This window comes from Rhamphochromis longiceps, linkage group LG10 (assembly GCF_057381845.1).
Source record: "Rhamphochromis longiceps isolate RC_006_pf linkage group LG10, R_longiceps_female_GT1.1, whole genome shotgun sequence".
In the NCBI taxonomy this organism is placed as follows: domain Eukaryota; kingdom Metazoa; phylum Chordata; class Actinopteri; order Cichliformes; family Cichlidae; genus Rhamphochromis; species Rhamphochromis longiceps.
In genome coordinates this window covers 16187615-16209257 of record NC_140566.1, presented here as the reverse complement: position 1 = coordinate 16209257, position 21643 = coordinate 16187615, and the positions used below count along the sequence as shown (strand labels likewise).

The 21643-nt window shown below is 38.9% G+C and overlaps 1 protein-coding gene across 1 annotated transcript in view; it reads left to right on the top strand.

The window, feature by feature from the left end:
• Positions 1–5649: 5649 nt before the first annotated feature.
• Positions 5650–21643, top strand: part of ppp3ca (protein phosphatase 3, catalytic subunit, alpha isozyme) — a 36728-nt gene continuing 20734 nt past the window's right edge. Inside the window, exons 1-6 of the mRNA XM_085420506.1 lie at positions 5650–5929; positions 10901–11101; positions 15668–15792; positions 15889–16000; positions 16472–16617; positions 16708–16847. Of these exons, the coding sequence (XP_085276632.1) occupies positions 5875–5929; positions 10901–11101; positions 15668–15792; positions 15889–16000; positions 16472–16617; positions 16708–16847 (779 nt within the window). The 5' untranslated portion in view covers positions 5650–5874. The remainder of the gene's footprint in view (positions 5930–10900; positions 11102–15667; positions 15793–15888; positions 16001–16471; positions 16618–16707; positions 16848–21643) is intronic.

The following is a 21643-nucleotide window of genomic DNA, read 5'->3' as shown; positions in this document are numbered from 1 at the left end:
TTTTTGGAGCATTACATATGGATGACACAGCTTTTCTATCAGAAATAAAACAACATGTATATGTATGTATATATTTACATAAGTATTTCTTTAAACTATTTAGGATGACACTGAGAGAGACAGAGACAGGGGAATCAGCATTTTATTAAACTTGGGAATCAATAGTATTTATGAAGCAAGGGAAGTTTATGATCTGTATGAGTCACATGCAGCATGGCTTGTGATTCGATGAACTGTCTGTGTGGTGACATGACCAAAGATGCTTAAACTCCAGCAACATTTGTAGTACGCTGAAAACTTTATTGTACTTTTAGAATATATAATGTCTGAGATGTTGATAAATAGACCCCCTTTTGGTAATTCCCCCTTCTCCTCCCTGCACTTTGATAGTAGTGCCAGAAAGCCCTAGTGATGTGATTGCGAGAAAATGACTTAAGTAATGTGGGAGCTTACAGCTGGATAAACTCCAGGACATAATGCAGCTCCTTTCACTCTACCGTTTTCTCCTACTGTTGTGCCAGGACAGCACGCCAGCAAAAATAATATTTAGGTTCTGCACGTCCAAGGATATGTCATTACAAGACGTGTAATGTTTTTAGGCAGTAAATCGGGATTGGCATTAAGTTTCTGAAAAAATATTTTTCATTTTGGTGTTTTTTTTATTTGTTCGTTTTTTGTGTTTAAGTGAAGCAAAAACAGGAACATTGGCAGAAAACCGTCTCCACTCTGTTTTTTTCTGTCCTGGTAATAATGACAACTCCAAGGACATACCATGTGCAAATCCAACATGCAGTGGACCGACTTTTGAAAAAAAAATTCAGTTTCTAATGTGGTATGGATTTTGTGTGAAGTGTTTTCCTGTCCCACTGAATAGGCCTAAATCAGTCACACCTTGTGTGAGCCTGACAGCTGCAAAGGCTTTCTGCCTGATGAGCAACACTTGTTCCATTTCTAGAGATTTATTACTCATCCTGCCACTCATCACATGTTCTGCCTCATCTGTCAGCGAGGAAGTGCCTCTGTTGTCTTGACTGACAGTTTTAGGACAAAAAAGCATGACAAAATCACATCAACAACTGTTTAGCTTGTGCCACTAAATAAGCGGTGTCACTGCCTTCTCAAATTATCACGTCTCATAATGCAAAGCAGCAAATGCTGCCCCTCATGTAACAGTACCAGAGAACCAGCTGTTGCTGCTGCTGCTGCAGTTAAAATAAAGGTTAGAGCTCCATCTAGTGGTAAGTCTTCAAAGTGACGACTGTATAAGCAACCATAAAGTTTCACGTCTAAACCAAATAAAACTTGTCTTGGACAGAGATTGGCATCAACATCGATCCAGCTCAAAATGTTATGAATCAAAATGACATCTGTGAACTCTGTTTCTGTTTCTCCGTTTCACTTGAGATTTCTTTACCTCTCGTGTCCCATGACTTTCTTCCAGTTTGTTTGTTTCATACGATGTGAATCTTTCAAGTTCACCCTCAACCTTTACAGATAGAAATTCAGCAAAATACTTTCAAATATAAACAATAAAAAAAAAATACGTACACCATAATATAAAATATACACTTAACATAGCAGAAGATACATAATGCTGACACTGTCACCATGAATCATGGGACCAACAGATTATACAGCGGCTTGCAAAAGTATTCGGCCCCCTTGAACATTTTGTCACATTACAGCCACAAACATGAATCAATTTTATTGGAATTCCACGTGAAAGACCGACACAAAGTGGTGTACACGTGAGAAGTGGAACAAAAATCATACATGATTCCAAACATTTTTTACAAATAAGCAAAGCAATGCTATGAAAAGCACCACATATTTTCATGCTTTTTAAGGCTATATGTGGTCATAACAAGGTTAGTTACAGGTTGCAGTTAACCAAAACTAGTTTTAAAAAACATTTTAGTTAACTACAATAAAAAAACAAGACTTTTGAAATTACTTTAAACTACCTGAAACGATTTTGTAAACTTGGAAAACTACCTAAAATAAAATATACTACACCTAATAAAACAAGAACCACCTCAAGAGTGCCAAGTACCGCTGCCTGGGTAGGGTTTACATTTAACGGAATACTATTGTATTTTGTTTTCTTTGTTCTTTTTAAATGAACTTTGAGATGTTTGTAGTGCATTAGAAACAAATGCAAAGTGTGGGTTTTTCTTATTTGCTCTTTTGAAATTTATTTTAATATGCCTGACATAACTGGCAGAAATAAAATGTAAAAGCGAGGTCAGAGGTCAAAGCTGACATGATATATGATATGTGGCAATGTGATATTTAAAAAGCAGATATCCCAGTGTCACTAAATGTTGCCAATACAAACAAAGGTAGTAGAATTTTAACCATAATTTTAAAGATAAAAGATATTTTAGGAAAGTTTGACCTTATTTGAGCTTGAAGAAAAGGTCAGAGGTCCAAAGTAATGCATCATTATATCATTGATTATATGCCTATATGTTGTTAATTCAAACAATGGCAGTGAGAAACAAAGGTTTAAATAGCTCCGTATAGCATTATCCCTTTGACCTTCAGCTCAGTCTACTGACCTTGAAAGAGAGGTCAAATGCGACATGTTATTTGAAATCTTTATACTAATATATTTACCCTTTTTTTTTTTAAGTCATAAGGCTTTTTGTCACTTTTCAACCACTAAATCATTAAGTAGACCTTGAAGACCTTGGTGGATGCATACATTTCATGTTTACAGACAGAGTGACAGGCACACATGCAAACGCCACCAAAAACATAATCCATCTTAGAGGTAATAAAGCAAAAAATGTAGAGGAAACATCCTTAGGTTTAGTATTTGTTAATTTATTAAAACTAATCAAATCAGAACTTGACTGAAGAGGCGTTGATCTCTGTGTATATTGACACTTTAAATGCTTACAAGATTGTGAGTCAGCTGCTTTGAAAAAATTCTGTTTTCCTTTCTTTCTTTCTTTCTTTCTTTCTTTCTTTCTTTCTTTCTTTCTTTCTTTCTTTCTTTTTTACTTGTACTGATTTTTCTAAATACACTAACACTTAAAAAGCTAAAACTGGAACTGGAACTAAATTAAAATTAAACTGAAAACTAAAAGTCAAAAGTAAAACTGATTAGAAAAAACAAAACTAGAATCATAGTAATCCTGATATGAAGCAGTCTAATTTCTGCCAAAATTGTTCACAAGCCTCTTTGACTCATTGGAGTGTTTGGATTTGATTTCTAATTAGTTTGTGCAGTGTAGCCAAACAATAACATGAAAACGTATCACTTTCTTTGTGGACCTCACACATTATAATAATCTGTGAATTGTGGACTGTGAGCTGGATAAGCCAGGACTAACAACAGTCTATTAAATAGTACCATTATTATGGGAAGAAACCATAACTCAGAATCTAAAGAGAGACGACCCTCACTTTGTCACAGATTCACAAGACAGGACAAAATTCCAGATCAGGTGAACTGAAGAGAAAGTGGGTCTTTTATCTGACTGTTGCAAAAATCCAGAGAAGTACAAAGTCCAAAAAAGAAAAAGGTGAAACAAAACAGGAAACTAAAACAGGAGCAAAGAGAACGCTGGGAGACACGTGAAGTGCAAACAGATACTCGGACAAAGACACAGATAAGATTATATGCACACAGAGCTGATGGCCCAGTGAGGCACGGGCTGGAAGAGGGCACAGGGGGTAAATATTTAAGACAGGGCAAACAACTCACACAGGAGAAACTATAATACAGGATGGAAACTATCAGAGATGTAGTAGAAAGACAGAGAAGGCACATAACGAGAAACCAAGGTGAACCAGGAAGAAACAGCACGGCCTTCAACATCAACAATGAAATAAATCACTGAATTGGTCTCGTGTTTCAGAAAGCAGAGACCCAACACAATGGATTGAACTAAAGGAATAATCCTCATTCACTCAAGTGAAATCCTTCACTTGATTTCCTATAAAGAAAATAAGTAACATTTATTTTTAATCACAGAATAGTGATCGTATAGCGTATGCTTGTTTGCACATTCCCTATCAGATTGCTTGCTGACAACTAAAGTAAAAATGATGCCCCTTTCCATCTTTGATTTGCTTTTTGTTTGTTTGGGGGTTGTTGTTGTTTTTGCTTTTTGCTATATTATCAGATTCATTGTGATACAATTTAGTATGTAATTTATAAATGCATTTATAAGTGTTTATTCTTGATTAATAAGCTTGTATATAATGTGCTCATGGTAACATTTCGAATGTCTGAGTAGGTGATTAACAAACTATTTAGCTCTACATTTATATACATATAATGATTAAGATATGAGATTTGTTTCTAAGCTCAGTGCATCTCTTTCTCTTAAACCCCTCTTACAAACTCGGACTCTGGTCCTACCTAGATTTCAGTAATGTGCAAACCTCCGGTGGCAATAAATGTTTGAGTGTTGTGTATCTCTCTGTGCTTTGGGTGAGTCGTTTTTCTGTTGTGGAGATAGCTGAGACTTGCTCGAGTCTTGGGGTACTTTCATTTTCATTTTTAAATACTGTAAAAGGCAAAAATACTCCTAACTTTAAATGAGGTCACACAAAAACACTTAACAACTAGTAACTGCCTGAATTAACCATGAATTAAAATGTGAAATAAGTATTTATAAAACCTTTATTAACTCACTCACAAACAATTAGTTGATCAATCAAGAACAAAAATATCTATATTTATAAATTACATGCATGCTAATGTACATGCTAATGTGCGCCATAAATGATGCACTTACCCGTGTTAAGTGTTACCAAACTAGAAAATTATTTTAACTCGATTTTTTAAAAAACTCTAACTGTTCTGGCTACAATTTGTGCAGAGTTAAATGTGGAACTAGACTAAATTGCGAGATTAGATGAAAATACAGAACCATTATATGTGTCATGGTTGACAGTATGAAGAGTGTGGTGATGTGGGGAAAGCAACAACACACTTGACCTTGCAGTCTGGTATTTTCATGTGAAGAGTTCATATTTATAGATTGATGATTTTTTTTCTTAAAAACTGAACTACAATTCGTAATAAGGAAATGAGTCTGAGCATCAGACGACTAGTATTAAATATCATTCATTTTAAAGTGAGCAAATTGTAATCACCATACAACGCGTTAATTTACCTTCCCTGTGTCCAAACGTGATTATCTCATCATTAGGATCCACAGTTAACCATATTAAACATTTTCCTTGAAAGATCCGTGGACTAAGTTGCTACTTTGATTGCTTACTTTGCATAAAACCTGATGGTTTGTCGCCACCAAGTGAAAAGTCTCCGCCAACATACTCACCCGACTGCTGCTTTTGGCGCACACGTGTGCCCGCTGCGGGAATCAAACCGAGCCCGTCTGATTGTGATGAACGTCTAACACGTTTAAGCCGAGGTCCACGCGCTGTCATTATCAGGCGTACAAATTTCGAGAATACCGAAACATGGCGCGTAGTGCGTGCGTGGGGGCAACCCCGTCTCAGCCTCCATCTGATGGCAGCATCAGGCAGTCCCGTGAAACATTTGCGTGGGAGTTCCCTTCACCGCCATGTCGGGATAGTGCACATCTCTCTCTCACTCTCTCTCTCTCTCTCACTCCCTCTCTCTCCGCGCATCCTCCCCCACATTAACAGCTTAGGACAGCAGAAGCAGCTCCTACAGCATCCAGCACCCAGCATCCATCCCTGCCTGGGGAGCAGCAGTCCTACCCGGCGCAGCACCGACGCACGGAGGGGGCGCATCATCTAAGTGATGCCACAGCATCAGCCGCATTTCGACAACAAATACTGAGAGTACATCCTAAAGGAGAAGGAGCAGGAGGAAACAGAAGATAAAAAAAAAAAAAGCTTCAGCCTCGAAGACAGCAACTGCCCATGAAGATGTCTAACGCTGACATCGTCTTAAACGCCACGGATCGGATGGTGAAATGTAAGTTAGCCTATATTTTCTGCGTGCTTATGGCTGTATTACATAACACCTCCGGTGTTTAGCTCTCTGCGGATCGGCAGGACGCGGACTTTATGAACGTGTCGCGCATTAATGGTGCATATGCGGCCATCAAGTTGTGTTCGTGGTGGTGTTGGTAGTGGGCAAGTGAAGCTTTGATGTTGATAAACAATCCGGGTTCCTCTGCTGCACAGCCCCCGCGGAGAGCGAGCCGAGCACACGGGCAGCACCAGGAAATATGAAGTGTAATACATTTTTAATTGTGCCCGCTGATTTATGTTTAATCGTATCTGTCATGATTTGACTGTACGCTTGCTTTCGCTCACGACGGGAGGAGAGGGGGAGTGTGGGGGGAGAAGGAGGAGGAGGAGGAAGGAGGAAAAAACAGCTGAATTGCCGAGCTTGTGGTAGAAGCTGGAGCAGTGATGCAGCAGGATTTCAGGGGCTTAGACGGGGGCCAGCAAAAAGAGGGAGAGGGCATGAAATGGACATTTATTGGGGGGTTTATTTTACCGGGCTCAAGTCAGGGTTTAATTTGATTAGAAAAAAAGGGTGGCGGTGTGTGGGGGGATTCCAAAAGCTGAATCAGTAGATGGATCAATGGAGGATGATAAAGTGCCCACGGATGTCATAACTCACTTAGCCCTGCTCATTTTTCCCCCTCTCTCTTCTTTACAGTGGATCTGCCAACAGTCAGCACTCTGCCTGAATACATACATATATATATATATATATATATATATATATATATATATATATATATATATATATATATATATATATGTGTGTGTGTGTGTGTGTGTGTGTGTGTGTGTGTGTGTGTGTGTGTGTGTATCCACATTCTGTATATTATCATAACGGCCGAGCAGCTCAGTCAGCATTAACAACTTTGTCCTTTAGCCTCCGGAGTTTTAGAAACAGTAATCTGCACTGTGAGATGCACTTACATGACAATGACTGCAGGCGCACAAATGTACTGTGTGCACTAGCAGTTACAAACGAGCCTTAAATTGTCATTGATTACAGAACATGAACTGTGTCACGTGAAGAAAATTTAAAAAAGGAAAAAGACACTCTTCCTGAGCTGCCTGAACAATATTGTTTTCTAGCTTTACTTTAAGTGGAGATTTATCTAACAGGCCATCTGAATAGCTTCGGTCTCGTGCTGCGGACACTTTCGTTTCATTATACTTTTACTGTACTTTCATCTTTTTCACAGGATATTCGGTTTCAAACAGAATTCTGTTTCCGTGCCGTCCATCATAAAAGGGAGAAGTTGGTTTTGATTTGCCGTGCTGTTTTCTGCACATTTGAACACGAATTTAAAGCAGTGACAAAACCATTGTGGTTATTTCCTGGCGCAGCTTCACTGACACCCAGGAATTCAAAAATATGTCAAACAGAAGGTTTATATCAGCGAACGTAACACAGCCAAGAATTCTGACTCAGTTTTCTGCTTTTGTAACATGGTCATGTAACACTTTAGGATTTAGGAGTTGATAAGTATTTTGTATTTTCTTTCATTTTCAGGCTTTGTGCCCTGGATACTTGTTAAATAGCCTCACCTGTGATTTCTAATGCAGATTAATTTGGCTGATCATAGAGAAAGAATTATAATTTTTCAAAATCCTCTGTTTTTCCATGCTCTGAATTGTCAAGGTGCTATAAAGGTTTGTTATTGCTTGGCCGACACTGCATGTGTCTTTTGTCACTTGTATCTGCTCTCCTATTCTTGCACACCACTTTGAAAAAGAAGTAAAAGCCATTTTTACAATCCCCAAAAGACTGAAAATTGGAAGAAAAAAAAAATACAAAGAAGAAACTGAATCTTGCATCCATCAGGTGATCAAAGGAAGCTATTGAGGTGGTGAAAATTTTGAGCCAGAAGACTGACGTTTCCTGCTGTTTTTGTGTGCGCTGCTTGTAGTGAACTACCGAGCACTGACACTACAAGCTACTCGAAGCTATTTTTATCCCTGCTGTGTACATAGCTTCAACTTAAACCACAGCCAGTTTCTCGCTGGTTCTCTTTTAGTCTTACATGTCTTAATCTGACAGAGCATATTTAAAGTGGTACAGTAACAGTAACTGCTGGGCTGTGCAGTTTGTTTGCTACAGTACCGTCACCACAGGCTGTTTAGTGCAGGTGCGCTCTTATATTTCACCCCGAGGTATAATATATCAATGTACAACTTTGTCACATTCATGTCAGCCTTTGGTAACACCATACAAATACTTGTATTGGCATTAGTAATTTATTAATGGCCATGATGCGGCAGTAGTTAGGTTTGACAGAACAGACCTGCTCTGATAGCATCTAAATAAAAACATCAGTCAGGTGGTACATACAGTAAGACACTGAATATCATACAAAGCAAGCTATAGCAGAGAATATGGGCAATAAACCAGAATACTTATGTCATTGTTTTATTTTATTTTATGGATCTTTTAATTGCACTGTTTACTTTTGTGAAACCATCCTGCACTTAACAAGACAAACTATGGTTAACAAACACATAAACCCACCATACATTTATTATTAATTGAACAGTGCAGAGAGGCAGCTCTTCTTAGCCGTCTTTAGCTGAATGTCTTTTAACTCCACACAGAGGAATAACTGTGAGCTTAAGGTTTGACCAATGTGTGAGCATTTGCATCACTGTATCTACGTGAACCCCCAATGCAAATCCCAGCTTTCTGCGGAGCACAGCTACTGGCTGTACTCCAACAGTTAGCTGCTGCTGCTGCTGCTGTTGCCCGGCAACGTACAGTATTTCATAGTTCAACTCTGCTCGGGTGCTGAGCAGAAGTCAGCTTTTCATCTCTCCACCATACATATATCAGGAGACCGCTCACATGTCTGTGTCAACATATGTGCGTTTCTTTAAAATGTGCTGTTGAGGATTATCTCGAAATAATCTCTGTTGGGTTTTTCTGATAATCGGCTAAAAAAAAACACAAAAAAGAAACAAAAGAAAGAAAACAGAAAAAAACAAAGCGTAATGTTCCTTTTAAAGTATCCACATGAGGCTAGTTTCAGCTCATTTTACAGTCAAATTGCTCTGCTAGTTTGAAGTTTAAAATGAAATAAGAACGGTTCCTGAGTAATCTGGGCTCCTGCACCACATTTACCTTTTACGGTTATGTAAGGTACATAATAGCACCTACGCCAATGTATTTCAACACAGGTTATGTTTTCAATCTTTTCCATCTGTCAGATATGCTACACTGACTTATGGTAATTATCAGCTTTAAATCAAAATGACATATTTTCATCTGGCCTGCCTGTAGCAATGTCTGCCTTTTCTTGTTTATAAGGCAGTGGATGTAAGTCAACTGGTGATTCTCAAAGCACTCCCAACCATCAACTGGTCCTCTGAAGGGGCAGTGGATGGGACAAGAGTAGATAGTACTTTCATACTAACACATTACAAGTCTGTTTTGGTTGGTTTCTGGTGTTTGGGTTGACTTCATGTGCACACAGCCATAGCTTGCGGCATTCCGATTAACCCAAGTGCAGTCTGTGAAAACTGCAGACCAAGACTTCAGAATATCGTTGCAACTTATTACACAGTCGACCCATGCACTGACTTGTAGCACATCAGGCTGTTAATTTTTAAATACTGCCATGAGCGCAAGCCCCTCATCATGGGTAGAGGTAGACTGCATCGTGTACCTCAGTATAAAAGTAAATAGTTGGTATTTGAAATTGTTCACGCTGAGGTTTGTGGATTTTTCTTTTTTTTAAGTAACTGGGACATTATCTTTTGGAAGGAGACATTGTTGCTGAGTTTTTCACCATAAGACAAGTGCTACTTAGTTCCAGTACATTCAGGAGATGCAGACATTTCGAAAGCCTGTGGATAAACAGGTAGGGCGTTTAAAGATACTTTGCGAGCACTGTCCACATACCCCACAGGCTCACTTCGCTTCCTCTCCGTGCTGACTGTGCTGAGTTTGTACTTGCTGGTAAAGTGTCAAAGTACACATTGCCGTCACAGATACATGCTGCACACTGTGAAAAATTTGAGTCCCATTAAAAACACTCGCTGGGGCTTGCCTCATTATACCACGAGTGGCGACTTTGAGATTCCTCTAGTCAAGCATTCATTATTGAAGAGCATGTTGGTCATGTTCAGTATAAGCCTGAGATTTGCGACTTTTCCTTTGTCTTTTTTTTTATTTGGCAGTGCTGAGTGGCTCTGTTTGCTATTCTCTGCACAAATCTGGCAGGCTTTTTTGTTTGTGTCTAGCTTTTCAAATGAATTCTGCCACTGGACCTCATGTGATTTTTGTTAAGCTAGATGAGGTGTAGATTAACGTAAATACACAGGTCCTGATAGCTTGCATTTAGAGTACACAGAGCTCGGCACCAGGTCTAATAAATAACCTTTGCTGCCACTGAAGTAATGATCGGTGGTTGGATTTCACAGTTCCACAGGCTGTCTGCTGGTAGGTGACTGATGCATTTTAATGGCCAAAGGTTTTAGCGATCCAGGGAGAGTGTTGGATGAGTAGATGGCTTAGATATTTTATCTGGCACTCAGAAAATACAAGTAACCACATAAAGGACAGTTGTCAGTATGCTAAGATAGATAGATAGATAGAGAAGTCCTTGCATTTTCATGGGAGATTCTTTCTGTTTTAAGGAAAACTGTGCTCTTAAGAATGCTCTTCATGCCAAAGTGCACACACCATCAACAAAGATGGAATGAAGCAGCTGTGCAGTATTGCTTGCAGGCAAAACATGGTCGGGGTTTTCTCTTATATGATTGCTGCATGAGTTCCTTGATAAAATGTTGTCAGTATCATTCCTGAGGACTGTTTACTATAATAATGCAGCACAGTGGCAACAAAACCGTCGGAAATTGTGTCCATTTCTTTAAGAGTAGCCATAGTGACCATGATGTCCCTGTGCTTAAATGTCGCTGCGTTCCTGTGCTCTGTCCTCAGCTGTCCCCTTCCCCTTGAGCCACCGCCTTACGATGAAGGAAGTGTTTGACTGTGAAGGGAAACCTCGCGTGGATCTCCTGAAGGCCCATCTCACCAAGGAAGGTCGTGTGGAGGAGGCCGTGGCGCTCCGAATCATCAATGAGGGAGCAGCTATCCTGCGTCAGGAGAAAACTATATTAGACATCGAGGCACCGGTCACAGGTATGAAACCTTTCACAGACACTTACCTGAGACTTAAAGTCAAACTGCAGCATGGCGAGCCTGGAACTTGAAACGACTGAGTGTTCAGATGTAGATCTGTTTGGATGTAGATCAGGAAAAGAAACAGGTGTTTTAATGTTGGCTCATTTCTGCTGAGTGTTGCAGTAAACCATGACAATGAGGCAGCCTGCGCAATAGCCAGGAGCAAGCTCACTTGACTAGAGCACAGTCATTGCTAATTTAGTTTACTTTAGTTTGATGCCAAGCTAAAATGTTTGCTCAGATATAATATGACATGGGGCTGGCATTTGAGCTTGCATATGAAATTTTCTAGTTTTAATATCCTTTATATTAGGAAGTTAGAGGATCTGCTCTGTCTTGATTTTATTGGACAGCTGATATTCGAGAAGAACCGGAAGCAAGTGTTAGATAAATAGAATTGAATTTGTCTTTTTAACTTTCATCATCACAGTTCATCCATCATTTAGTGATTGAAAAAAGTTTTACATTTTTAATTAATTCATAAAATATTTTAAGGAAGCAGTCAGAAGTAATAAAGAAAAACCAAGGGATATAACGTCTTGTTGTTGTTTTATTTTTTCAATTTCTCAGGCTATTTTTGATCTGGACTATATTTGCCAGGGAAACTGTTCAAACGAAGCATATAAAAATGAGTCCTGTTTAAGTTAAAACTGTCTTGACTCTGTACAGTAGTACCACATTGTCATGTAAAAAAAAAACTTTAAGCTTTTTGAATTAAAAGTTGTCTACAAGTAACTGTCAGTGAGACACAGTGAGAGCTGACAAAAAAAATGCAGCACCTAACTTTAATTTCCAAAACTGATAATAAAGTCATCAACAGCTCTGTGACAGTAAACTTGAGCTAGCTTAACCAAGTACGTCTACCGTGCTACATGCTAACATTTGCTAGCATAAAAGACAGCTGATGCTATTAGCCTTATTTGTCAGGTAAGTTAAGACATTTTAATAAATTGTGAGAGGGATCTTAGATCAAATTTCTGCTCCTTTATGATCAGTATTTTTTAAAGAGAACAGAGAGCACAAGTGATTTTTAAAAATAGATAAAGGAGAATTCGTGTGAATACAGCAGGAAGCTGTCACTACCAGGCAGAATCATCATTATCTTGTTAAATAAGTCCATGTAAAGTAGTTCAGCGGTATCTCAGAAGCACTGTCTCTGCGCAAATTTCTGGTCTGTTAGGATGATGTTAATCCCATAATGTTTCCTTCTTTGTCTACATTTTGCTATGCAGCCAGTTAATCAGGTTGGAAAACACTAGTTTGAAATATATAAAAATATATAAGTCAAAGCTTTAAACCTATATTTACTTTAGATGTAAGTAGAGAGTATAAAAGTTAAAACAAATGCTGAGTTTAAAAGCCTGAAGTATCTCTCATGTATAAACAGATAAAATCTTTTTTCTGCTGAAAACCCTGCAGTGTGTCCTAGTTATGCTCTAAAATATTAACATGCCTCAGCCCGACACAAAAGTATCCTGTGTACTCAACCGTGGCTTCCCATCAAGAAAATTTAATTAAGAGACTTAGTTGGGGTTTTTTTTCTTTTACATCATCTATTTAGCCAATTTTATCTTACTAAAGTTGTGAATATAAATACATTTTAAAGTAAAACTCAATATTGTTTCTTGTACTAGTGAAATGTCAGACTCTGTTGTAGCCGGTTGTGTTTCAGCTAAATTTAACATGATTCTGTCGCCAATATGATAAAGGGGTTATTTGGGGCTCTCACTGGTCGACTGCTTACCACACATACTGTATAATTACAACACCCACCTCTTCACCTTTGTTGCAAGTAATTTCTCTAACTTTCTCTATTTTCTGTCTGTTGCTTTCTTACTTCTTAGTTAAAAAAAAACAAATACTGTTTTCAAAAAAGCCATTTATAAGGTTAACAGAAAATGGTCCAAAAAAGTGAAAGAGTTGTCTAAGTAAAAATGCATTGTTGATGCTGGAGGTCGAAGGAGAATGGCCGTACTGCTTTGAGTTGATAGGAAGCATTTTTAACACTGATTCACATGTTTGGTTATTTTAAAAAATCGAATATATTGGTCATTCTTTTTTCCCCAGGCATACAAGACACAAACACATTTGTTAGTTCGTACTGAGCTAATGTGACGGTGCAGTTTTAAGAGAATCTTGTTTGATTGCCACAGCGAGTCACAGAGTACTCATTTAAGCTCTGGCTGATTCGGCTCACATCAGCTGGTTGTTGTGTTTGTGGCGTTCAAAGCTCTGAAAGCATAGCATGAACATTCATAGCATTGTTAAAAGGTGTTTCTCTTTTTAAATTTTCATTTACCAACCTTTATAAATACAGAGACAGATATGTTGACAAATAGCTCATTTTGCCCAGAATAGCAGCAATATTGGGGTCTAATAGGAAGTCAAAAAACGACTCATGACAACCAAGATATGCAGAATCAGGTGAGCTACAGCATCAGAAAACCACTCCTGTCAGCTAAGAACAGGAAACTGAGGCTAACATTCACACTGGCACACCAAAATTGGACAGAGAAGACTGAAAAGACTGGCTAGATTGATGAGTCTCAGTTTTCTATATTCAGATGGTAGGGCATGCATACGTCCTACCTTCTGTCAGACTCATCTAATAGCACCTTTGGGATGTGGTGTAACAGGAGATTGACATTATGGATGTGCAGCTGACAAATCTGCAGCAACTGTGTAATGTTATCGTGTCGATATGGACCAAAATCTCTGAGGAATGTTTCCAGCACCTTGTTGAATCGATGGCTATGGTATAATTGAGGCAGTTCTGAAGGCAAAACAGGGCCCAACCTGGTACTAGGAGGGCAGGGTGTACCTAATAAAGTGGTTGGTGAGTGTATACTGAACATAAATGTGAATGCACATGTAATTATGCATTTACCTAGCTTCCTATCAGCTTAATGTCATCAAAGATGACAAATGCACTTCAGGAGAAGGCCTCAGCTCGACCTGCATCAGCAAAATGGAGGCTTTATGTACTAAGTATGAAATATGTATGACAAACTAAGTATTATGTCTGCACATTTGTTTATATCTGTGTGAGCGCGAGCAGTGTTTGAATGTCTCTGCAGCCGATTATGCATGTGAATCCTTACTTGCACGCATGTTTTACGGGTGTTTGCGCATGAGCTTGCATGTATGTGCGCATGTGTGCTTTTGATTGCTTTAGTCACACAAGAAGTCTCCCACTCACATTGCTCTAAGCTTTGAGTGGGCGAAGGCCACTGTGGAGCTGATAGGGGAGACGGAAAAGCGAGAGGAGATGGAGGGTGAGTAGGAGAGAAGGAGACAGAGAAAGATGATAATGAAAAATTGAAGGCAGCGAGGAAATGAGATGTAGGTTTGCACTCCAGTGCCACAGTGTTCACTACGAAAAAGTATATATCTCCCCGGGGGCTCGAGATTTTTCTAACCCTGGGAGGCGTGAGCGTCTCATTTCTCAGAAGCAGAGGACAGAAGCCTTTCAGCTAGAGTAGAGACCTTAGAAATATCTCAATACAGCGACACCTAAAGAGGGGAGAATTTCTAACATGGCATCCATCAGATCCAGATGCACACGCAAGAATATTATTCTCATAACATGCCGCTCTGCTGACAGGCCGTGCTTTCTCTATATGTGAGCACTAAAGAGTTAAAAGAATGAAGAACACTTCCAGTGACAATGTGAATAATTAAGTGCTCCGAGTTCTCCATGGAAGGAGAGAAGAAAAGTGCACATAGTAGATGGAGTAATCCAGAGAGCCCATTGGGTGAAACCATATTTTTCACCTCACACAGAATACGCTCAGATCTTTATGCTTATGGCATAAGTAGTTATTTTTATTTATACCTTTGTTTATAGTTACATTACATCCATATTTCCCTGTACGCAATATTGCATTATTAACGAGAGCCCGTTCTACAGCTACATTCTTAACTGTTGCAAAAGGTATTACACAACAAAACAAACGCGAGACATTTTTATCAGATGCAAATAATCAGTAGAGTCACGATACAAACAGCAGCATCTCCATGCATCTGCACAGCCTGGCTGTCTATTTATGCAGCTAACCTGCATGCAGAAAATGAAGACACACACCTCTGGTACAAAGTGTACTATTCTGTAACGCCATGAGCTCCTGTCACAGTGGTCTCTACTGTCTGTCTCTCATCTTCTGTTCTTCAAACCTTCAAAAACAATAAATATCAAGCCTGGAAATCCAGGCGATACATATAGAAACTCACAACTCATCACTGTCGTGTGAAAAAAGACAACAGTGATGAAGTCAGAAGTATCGGTCGAATCTTAAATGTTTTGTTTCGTGAATGCACTGCAATGGCTGCAAATGGTTTTACAGGCTACGGTAGGTATGACCGAAATGATAATGTACTGCATTTTTTTATCCTAGCAGACAGGAAAAAGATGCGTGCACATGTTGGCAAAGAAGAGAAAAGGATTTTCAGTGTGGGGGGGGGGGGGGGGGGGGGGGGGGGGTCTTTTCGGTTTCATAACATCTGCCTTTTTGGGGTGTTTTTCAGTCTGTGGAGACATCCATGGGCAATTCTTTGATCTTATGAAGCTGTTTGAAGTGGGAGGATCACCAGCTACAACACGGTACCTGTTCCTTGGTGACTATGTTGACCGTGGCTACTTCAGTATTGAGGTAAATCCAAAAGAATATTATTAAGAACGCCACACAGGAATCCAAATAGGAAAAAAAACATCACAAGTAACATTTTTCTTGTGCTTGTTTCAACAGTGTGTTTTATACCTTTGGTCGCTGAAAATCCTCTATCCAAAGACACTATTTTTACTCCGTGGAAATCATGAATGTAGACATTTGACAGAATATTTCACCTTCAAACAAGAATGTGAGTACCTCTCAGTTCTTCTTTCTCTGTCTTACTACGGTTCTGCGTAGCCTGGAGCTAATGTTAATGCTATATCAAGGTATATAAGGGAATGGAATTCACCTCACCCCAAACTGGTCATGGCCGACGGTTTCTTCCTGTTGAAAGGGAGTTTTTCTTTCCACTATTGCCGAGTGCGCGCTCATTGTTGGTTTCTCAGTATTGCTGTAAGGCTTTTACCTTACAATATAAAGCACCTTGAGGTGACTGTTGTTGTGATTAGGTGCTATATAAATAAAATTGAATTGGAATTGCCTGTGAGAAGCCGAAAATGAAGAGCTACAAATGCAACAAGTTAAACAAATTCAAACTGAAAGAACTAAAAGTATGCCTACCAGCCAAAGTTAAACCCAAATAATTACCACTTGCTAACATTTCAGTGTTCAAAAGGTGACTCATTGAACCAAACCATTACTTTTTGTGTTGTGCCAGGTAAAATCAAGTACTCAGAGCAGGTGTATGACTCGTGTATGGACGCGTTTGACTGCCTTCCCCTGGCTGCGCTCATGAACCAACAGTTTCTGTGTGTTCACGGTGGACTCTCACCTGAAATACACACCTTAGATGACATTAAAAAGGTAGCAGTCCAGTCACGCCTCACCACTACCATATCCCACTCTGCTTTCTTTGTGTGTGCCTGACATCAATTTCTGAATCCGTGTGTAAAGTTGGATCGGTTCAAGGAGCCACCGGCTTTTGGGCCCATGTGTGACCTGCTGTGGTCCGACCCTCTCGAAGACTTTGGCAATGAGAAAACCCAGGAATATTTCAGCCACAACACAGTGCGGGGCTGCTCTTACTTCTACAGGTGAGCTTTTTCTTTTGCTACCTGCAGCAACTTCAGATCATGTTTCATAGTGGAGGGAACTTTATTCCTCGCTTGCTGCAATATTTTATTTTATTCTAGGTCTCAGTGAAGCAACATAATCTTAAAACAGAGAGCGCTTCAGCTTTATGGCCTACTTAATGACCTCATGCAAGATTTGCCAGCAGCCTGCTGGTTTGAATAATGTTTAATACAATTTAATACATGTTAATTACTTGCACCAAAGACCTTTTAATACAGTTAAGGTTGAAGCTGAAAAAGTTGTAGTAAAATGGTCAGAAATGCCATAAAAAATATTTAAGTCATATAAATATGTAGGAGAATATGTAGTTGTAATTATAGTCACATCTACTTGTGTCTTAATGTGGGGACAGTTATAATAATATGTCTCTTAGCACAGCATCTGTATTTTTGTCTTTCCTGACTGTGGCTGCACCAAATGTATCACTTAATCTCTTTTACACATTTTACATTCCTTAAAGCTTAGTTTCGGCTTGTACAACCGCAATTCCAAAATTGTGACTCTCATCTCGAAAGCTGGGACAGTTTTACTAAAAAGAAAGAGGTGAAGGAATATTTAGAGCATCTTAGTGAGGCAAAGATTCTCAGATATAAAGATGGAAAGAGGACCAATCTATACAAAATTGTGTCTACAAATTGTGGAACAACTTTATGTCAATATTTGTCAATGTGAAATTGTGAATACTGTGATGTTTGGGCCCTCAGGTGGCACTGTGTTAAAAACAGGAATGACCATCATGCATGAGCTCAGCACGAGTTCACGGTGCTATCCACAAATGCAGGTTAAAGCTCCATCATGCAAAGAAGGATCCATATGTGAACTTGATCCAGAAGCGCAGTCTTCACTGAGCCTATGTTCATTTAAAATTGAATGAGACAAAGTGGAAAACTGCCCTTTGGTCAGATTAGTCAAAATGTTGATTTTTTTCATCTGGACTAAAGAGGAGAGGAACACTGTCGCACTGGAAAAACAGTGTTAATGCTGAAAGGTATATACAGCAACATTTGCCGTCATCTAGACATTGTCTTTTTCAAGAAAGACTGGATATTTGAACCACATACTGCAACTATTACAACAGCGTGTCTTCATATTAGAAGAATCCAGGTGCTGAACTGCTCTGCCTGCAATCCAGACCTTTCACCAACTGAAAACATTTGAAGCTTTATCAGACAACAATGAGAAATACACTCTTCCTCAAAATGCAGCAGCTCAGTTCTCATATGTTTGCTTACTGTTAAAGAGGGGAGGGTGCTAAACAGTACTAAAAATGCCCCTGCCCCAACTTTATTTTTTTTGAGATATTCTGATGCCATCAAGTTCAAAATGACACTTTTTTTTTCTTAAAATGTTACATTTCCTCTGCTTAAGCATTTGATGTTTTCTGTGTTGTATTGTGAATAACATGTGGGTCTATGAGACTATTTTTATACAGCATCCCAAGATTTTTGAAACTGGGGTCACAGATTGTTCTTAGAAGAACAGGATATATCTATATTGCTCTAGATTGGTTATCTGCAGCCAGCATCTCCCTATTTGGAGAAATCTCTTAACCGCTTACAGAGTCGTGATTGCAGTTGAGGTTTAGCAAAATTTGATAATAAAAAATATATCCTTGGTATGTTGAACATGACCCCCGGTCTCTAATTGTAAGTTTTAAAGGAAAGACTGCAGCTCACACTGTGAAGCTGTCTACAATAAATCCAGGCTGATATAAATAGGGCAAGCTTTTAAAAAAAAAAGAAAGATAGAAGCGCATGTGCTTTGATCTTGAAGTAGGTGGCTATTCATCAATTGTGTGTATGTCACACTCTTTCTACTTGGAGTACAGTTAAGAGATGGAAGAAGATGGGAGGACAGGGATGACATGCATTTAAAGTTAACACCCTTAGTTATCAGTGTTGATGATCTCATTTAATCTTTCAAGGATAATGTTGGGTGAAATTTGACTGTTGCACAGAACCCATGCAAATGAGCTCTTAATAGCAAAAATAGATGTTAGGATTATAAACTATTAATAGATATCAAACATTTTTTTTTATACCTGAGCACAAATCAAATGTGGACACAGCTAACATGAACACAGAAGGATTCAGACAGATAAGCGTATCCCTGACCCTTACAATGTCTATCAGTGAAGGAGTCCCCATGTCCTGAGGTTAGCGTGGGTGATAAAGCAGTGGTAAATATGTCAAATAAAAACTGAGGCAGAAACGATGCCCTGGTAACATATCAAGATGATAGGAAGGCAGAGGAAGAGTGAGCGCTGTCCTAATGTTGTTGTGAGATGGAAGAGAGCCGTGGAAGTAGGTGGTGGTGAGGAGAAGAGATTAGGTGGCAGTTATGGTGAGAGTTTTCTTAATGAAGGTTCAGAACAGCACAGAGCCATGCGTGGGAGCTGCAGATCTGCTCAAATCACAGAAAGACATGAAGACTTGCTCTTCTACCAAAGAGTAAATGGCATTCTGGACAGAGTGTGTAGGATAATTGTAGTTCCCATTATAATCCATTTTAAATTTAATTCCTGTGTATTTTCAGGCACCGAAACTAATATCTAAGAAAGTGTCCTTTTTTGTCCAGTTGTAACAGTTTTAAAGAAGTGTTATCTGCTTCTGAGGCCTAACTAAAACCGTTCTGACAGTTTTGTGTATATTAGTGTGTTAGAGTCTAATTTGCATAGCATTTACAACATTCCCAAAGCATTTTCATTTTTATTTTTGTTTGAGCTTCAAGAACACTGTTTTCTGTTTCGGAGATCACCTTGCTGCAGGAGCAGAGGTTTTCAGATTTCTGTATTAATGTTTCCCTGCAGGATAAAACCAAACTCCAATTAAACATATGAGATCTCTTTGCAGCAATAAGATAAACTTGTTTACTGTGGTTGAATTCTCTTATAAAGCAAGTTTCAGATGTCTGAAGGTGTTGATTATATTACAAAACTGAGGTGAACTTCAATATATTATTCTTTGGAAAATGGATAGCAGTTTAGACCCCCCCCCCCCCCCCCCCCCACACACACACACACACACACACACACACACACACACACACAAAGAGTAAAACACAACGCAGGTACTTGAGAATAGTGAAGACGAACAAAGAGAAGCCAATAAAGTGTTTTAACTTCTCCTTTCACTCCTGTTAAACGGTCACTGATAGCTGTTCACCAGGAGATGGGAGCTCAGTGAGGATTATTCTGTGGATGTGTGGAGGCTGCTGCTATAATAGTCATCTATCTCCCCATGGCTTAGTTCCTGCCTTCGCTCTCAAACATAACTCTCCATCATTATGACTCTTGCTAAGCTTACAGGATGCATGCTACACAGAGAACCTCATTCTGTATTATTGACAAATGACAAAAATTGTAATAGAAATCGAGCAGGAAACGCAGTGTATCGAAGATGCAGTCGGGTACAGATGAGGACAGAATTATCAGCCCACATTTTTTTACATTATGTTACTCTGCATACACAAAAAAAAAATTTTTTTTAAACTGCCAGGGTTCAAAATCATTATCTCCCCTGATGCTGACAGTTAATTGTGTATCCTTTTTGCTGGATAACAGGCTGAAATCATTTGCCACACATGTCTCCTTAGCAATCCCTGTTTCAAGCTCCTCCAGACTTGATGTCATCTGGTATGGACCTTGATCTTCAGTTCATGCCCGTTCAATGGGATTCAAATGAGGGCTTGAATCACCCCGTCATTAACGTCCACTTTGGTCTTCTGAACAAAGAGCAACATTTGTTTTGGGGCATTGTCATGTTGGGAGACAAAGCGACTGATTTATGTTTTCTTTCAAAATCCTTCTTTTTTGGAGATCACTTCTACTTTGATGAGAATTTGTATGCTAGACACATTAAAGCATTCCCACAGCATAATACACCCACCACCATGCTTCACTGTGGGGTCGGTCTTCTTTTGACCTCTCCCTTCTTTCTCTAAACATAAGCAGTGTTGATATGACCAAAGAGCTCTTTTGGCCTGCTCTCTCTGAATTTCTTGATGATGTTTCTCACAAGGTATCTGTGATACCATCTCCTGCTTTGTGAGCATCAACAATTCTTTTTCTCAAGTAAAAACTGATTTATTTTGTTTGTGGCACGATGCTTTCTCAAGTGACGGCTCAAACATTCGCTGAAGTTTTTATACTCTGTATAAATTGGAAGATAACCCCTCGGTTTTATTTCACAAGCTTTTGAGCATCACAAAGTTAAAGCACATCATTACACAGTAGTGGTTTGTGCAGTTACTCAATAAAAAGGTCCTTTTTTCCAGGGAGGCTAATAAGATTAACCCTGGTAATTTTTGTTTTTCTGAAATCATTCTGTTATTCTTTGCAAATAGAAATAATGTATGCTTTCTAAAGAAAATTAGTAAGAAAAAACAAGAAAAATATTTTTCTCTGTTTGAAAAAATACTTAAAAATTTAGACAAAATCTTTCAATTTCATGGGGGATCAAATAATTTTGCACATATAATTATTAGACTTCCCGAATGTGTCTTCCATGAACGCAGTTAGCAATGAAATTGTTTTTTCCCATAGTTTGGAACAGCATGCCTGCCTTTGGCTTTTCTGTGATACAGTTATCACATACAGGGACATTTGCTTCTTTTTGTTTTCTTCTGTTGTTTTTGTTGTTGTTGCAGGCAGGTCCTTTTTTGTTCCTCAAGTGACCTTTGATGAATTGCAGTTCTTGGCACTTGTACATTGACTTCATTTTTCAGCCTTGGATGAAATGCATAAGTGCAGGCTTAT